At 43.6% G+C, this 4,779-nt stretch overlaps 1 protein-coding gene across 1 annotated transcript in view; it reads right to left on the bottom strand.

The window, feature by feature from the left end:
* Svep1 (sushi, von Willebrand factor type A, EGF and pentraxin domain containing 1) overlaps positions 1-705 on the bottom strand; it is a 169,542-nt gene extending 168,837 nt beyond the window's left edge. The window contains 3 exon segments of the mRNA XM_048783107.1: positions 9-41; positions 43-131; positions 133-705. Of these exon segments, the coding sequence (XP_048639064.1) occupies positions 9-41; positions 43-131; positions 133-216 (206 nt within the window). The 5' untranslated portion in view covers positions 217-705.
* Between the last annotated feature and the right edge of the window lie 4,074 nt (positions 706-4,779).

Genomic DNA, 4,779 nt, shown 5'->3' with positions numbered 1-4,779 from the left:
CGCGTCGCCGGAACGCCTGGCCCAGCCGCTCCACTTTGCTTCTCCGCCGTCTCCTCGCCGGTAGCGGGCGGCGCTGGCAGGCGCCCTGGGGCCCCGGGTGCGGCTTCGGGGAAGAAGCGGAAGCTGAAATTGCGCTGACGGGGACATCTGCTGAAAGGTCGCCCAGCCCGAAACGAGCGCCAGACCCCAGCAACAAAAGGCCAGGCGCGGCCACATTGCACTGGCGACGGAGCGGCCGCCCCGGAGCGCAGGCGGCGGCCGGGGCGAGAAGAGGCGCCCGGTGGCCGGGCACGCAGAGGAGCGTGCGCCGAGGGGGCGCGGGGCGGCGGTCGCGAGCCTTAGCGCCCTTTCATCTGACACTGGGGACAAAATCCAGACTCCTCCTGCAGCTCACGGGTCGGGAGGGAATGGCGAGCTCTCTACCCTCTCGCTCTCCTCTTTTTTTCCTTCCTTTTCTCCTCCTCCTCTCTCTCCCTGAAGCCTATAAAATGTTTGAAGGAAAGGGGGCAGTCAAGAAAAATCTCCCGCTTCCCTCCTTCTCTCCCCCTCTTCCTCCTCTCTCCTCCTTTCCCTCTCCACTCTCCTCTCTCCTTTCTCTATCTCTGCCTCTATCTCTCTCCTCCCCCTCTCATTCTCCTCCCGGGATCCAGCCAAGGCTCCGAGATTCCATGACACCAGAACCCCGCGTCTGTCAGGCTGTCAACATTCCCGCAGCAAGCGCACCAGTGCCGAAGCACTGATTGATCCCATATGTCTGGCAGGAGCTGCAGAGGAATTCACTGGAGATGGATCCAGATACCGAGAGTGCCACAGTAATTGGAAACACTTTGTAGAAGAAAACACACACGCGGAGTGGCCAGGCAGTAGAAAGCATCTTTTGTAAACTGCTTGCTCACCTTTTGGATTTCTTTTTCCACCCTTTGGGGGGACCCCAAAGCCCTCACCAAGTATATGTCTGTATGTCTGTCCTGGTGAGGATTTCTGATCAGTGGTGTGTGGGAGCGTGCAGACTCTTTAGGGTCTTCTCGGATCACATCATATAGGGGCTGCATCTACCCAAGGCATTCGAGAAGAATGCCTTCTTCATTCATTCATTTATTTATTCGTCCTCTTGTTCTTTCTTTCCTTAAACAAATGGTTTTGAGTGTCCAATATGTGCCAGAATCTATGTTATGCATCAAAAATAAAAGGAAGTACAAAAATTGACATGGATTCTGTCTTCAGGGAACTAAAAAGGTAACAAGTGACATGATCAGATATTCATACATGACATATGTATAATTACAACTGAAAGTGCTAAGTGCTATAAAGTGCTAAGTGCTACAGCTTAGGTAGATAGACTTGACCTTGGCCAAGGCCAGGGAAACCTCTGATGGTATGAAATCTATGCTAAAATCTAAAGTATGGGTAGGGATTCCTTTCCCCCACATCCCATTTCTCATGATCAACAAGTGAGATTCACCTGACTTTGGTAACTGGCATATATCTACTTTGAAAAACCTGGGGTGGTTTTTCCAAAGCAAGATCCCAAACAAATACACCTGTAAAGGAAATCCATTTTGCATGGTGGAGGGGGACATGGTCAAAAGATTTCACAGTCAGACCCTGTGAAGATATGCTTGTGCACTTTGCTCATTTGGAAAATGGAATAATAATAGTAGCATATTAATAGTGCAATGATTAAGTCATTTAAAAAAAAAACCTTATAGGGCAGTGCTTAGAACACAAGATGTACTTCATAAATGTTGGTTGCTATTATTGCCAAATTTAATCATGAGTGTTCTCTAAATCTTTGTTTTTCTAACAATATTTATTGGCTATCTATTATGCACCAGCATGTTAGAAACTGAGTATTGAAAGATGATTAAGGATCTGTTCCAGTCCTTCAGAAGTTTGAAGTATATCAGAAGAGAATATAGATTGTGAATAATTACAAAGGAGTAGGGTGGTTTTAAGACGGAGAAGAGGGAACAAGGAGAAGAAAGATCCAAATCTTCCGGGAATGAACAAGATGTCATTTGAGTTGGGGCTTTTTTTTTTTTTTTTTTAAAGAAAAGTTTACAAATTTCATTTACTCTGTATTATATAAAACACATCATTAAAAACAAGCATTCAGGACTTTTATGTGCAAGGCACCATGGCAGCTCCTATGAGCTCTATCTCATGTATTCCCCACAGAAACCCAGAAAGGTAGATAATTGCCTTAGGTTCCTTTGGTTGGAAGCAATAGACATCTAACCTCTCCTCATTTAAACAAAAAGGAATTTCTTGGCTCTCATAATAAAAATGGGGAAAGAGCAGAGGGTTGAAGCAAGTCTCAAAAAACCTTGGAAAAGGAAGTCAAAGAACTACTTAATTCTTTAATTTTTTTTCACTTCTGCTTCTCTTTGCATGCTACATTTAGTCTCTCTTTCAGTTTTATGATTTGAGAAAGAAAGATTCCTCCCCATAAGCTCAAGTTGGAAAAAAAAAAAAAACTCACCACCACAACTGCCTTAAAGAAGGGTGATACTGGAGCAGGCATCATCCCTTAATCCAGCATTGTGATTGCAATGGGAGGGACCATTATAATTATGCCAATTTAGGTCCTGTGCTCACTGTGGTAGGTACTCCTAGTAATCTACCGCCCCTCCACACACGCATCTCGTCTCCTCTTCTTAGAAAGCAGACACTCCCCTGAGTTTCAGCAGGGCACAAAGTTGCCTAGAATAAAGACTACCTCCCCCAGCCACCCCTGCAGCTGGATATGATCCCATAACTAGGTTCTCAGCTAACTTTGTGTGACAGCCTCCGGAAAACCTATTGAAAAGTCAGCTGCTGTCTGTTATCTGTCGTCTCTTCCTCTCATCCTTTACTTCATCTTTCTGTCCAGAACAAACATGATGGTGGCAGAATTCCAGTGGCCATCTTGGACTGGGAGAATGATAGGCACCTTCTAGGGATGGTCGCAGCTGAGGTCTCTGTGGACTTCATGGAGTAGAACCACCATACTCATCACCAAGGATTGCCTCTCTGCTCCTTTTGTGTTGTTTTCCTGTCACATCCAGCTTAACTTAATCCTAATATACCCAAACCTGTCACCCTGGAGGCTACCCTCTCAATATATGCTTTGCCAGAATGCAATGCCAGAGAGAAGATGTCATAGTGAATTGCCCTATGGCTCTCAAAACTGCCTCTCAAAATCGACACACCCCATTATGCTCCATTTCATTGGCCAAAGCAAGTCAGATGGCTATGTCTAACTCCAAAAGTAGTAGAGAAGTACAATCCTTCCATATTTCCAGAAAGCAATAAGTTAACAGTATTTAGTGAACAACACCAACAATTTCCACATCAAGTTTCATGACAATACAGTTAAGTGCAAAATAGCAAAGTTGAGATAAAACTCTCTGTAACTTAGGCTACCCTGAAATTTAGAAGTTTACTGTGAGAAAGAGTAGAAATTCTGTTTTGCAAGGACTTTCCAATCTCTATTTTCACAAGTGTACCTTTTGATGGCTGCTATATTTCTGTATGACCTTGGTGAATTAGGTAGCAGAGCCCAATTCTTACAAGCATTTATAATTGAGCAATTGTGGGCATTAGCTTAAATCCTTCTTTTTCTACATTTTAACATCCCAGTCCTACTTGAAATCTTGGCACAAACACCCAATTCTTTTAAAATATAGTTACCTAAATTTAAAATAAAGTATGTCATATAATAATACACATCCTCTTCATGATCAGATTAAATAGCATCATCTATCAACTGCTTCAGTAAATACCTTATCTTCAAAAGGATCCAAATAATAGTATTTTGAGATATCTACCATAGGCCTATGCACACTGAAAGCTCCCTGGATAATTTTGAAACATATCCTAGGGGTGATGCACAAGGCCAGCATACTCTGGTACTGTGTGTTTCCAATGGACTGAATAGTCAGGAGTATGTCAATTGTCCTCATGATAAGAGGTAAGGACATTTTGCCTGAATGTTACTAAGATTGCTGGTCTGATTTTTAGAACTGCCTCCCAGAACTCTTTATTCCTTTACACCCTGGTCTGCAGCAGTGGTCCTCAACAAAGGGGATCTGATTTTGCACCTCCACCTTGAGGTTCCCTGTCTGGAGACACTTGTTGGGGGACTAATGTAGCAACCAGGCATCTGGTGTGTAGTGACCAAGGATGCAGTTAATCCTGCAATGCCCTGGACAGCCTCTCGACAAAGAATCATCAACTCCCAAATGTCCAGTAGTGCTGAGGTTGAGAAATCCTAATCTATTATCCTAGTAATCAACACAGAAAATGAAAAAAAAAAACTCTCTACCCAAAACTAAGATTGAGAAGCAACCTAAATAAAATGACAACCCAGACTGACTTGAGAAAAACTGCCCTGACTTCAGCTCAAGGGGCAAAGTGTATTTATTGGTGGGTAGAGATTAAAGAATACATTGTATTCTTCTCACGTGTGTCCTCATTCAGAGTCTCACCATGCCATCAATAGAAATGAAACCTCAATCAATCCCTGTCTACCCACTGGGACCTGTGCTTGGGTTGAGGATATCACCTTGACTCAGCTTGCACTGCAAACATCTTCCTTGCATTAAGGCAGCTCCTGTAAAAAGAAAAGATGCAATTGTGTTTGGGGAGAATTTGGAAGGGGACTGAGGAAGATGGAAGAGGATGGCACTCACTGTATCCCCTTCTAGGATATCAACAATATAGTAATATATATTCTAGGAAATAAAGGCAGGAAAAATTTCATGCATTCTTGGTGTCAGTCTCTGTTTTGTTTTTAAA

Source organism: Marmota marmota, unplaced genomic scaffold (genome assembly GCF_001458135.2).
Source record: "Marmota marmota marmota unplaced genomic scaffold, marMar, whole genome shotgun sequence".
In the NCBI taxonomy this organism is placed as follows: domain Eukaryota; kingdom Metazoa; phylum Chordata; class Mammalia; order Rodentia; family Sciuridae; genus Marmota; species Marmota marmota.
The sequence above is the reverse complement of the archived record's forward strand: the minus strand, read 5'-3'. Positions and strand labels throughout refer to the sequence as shown.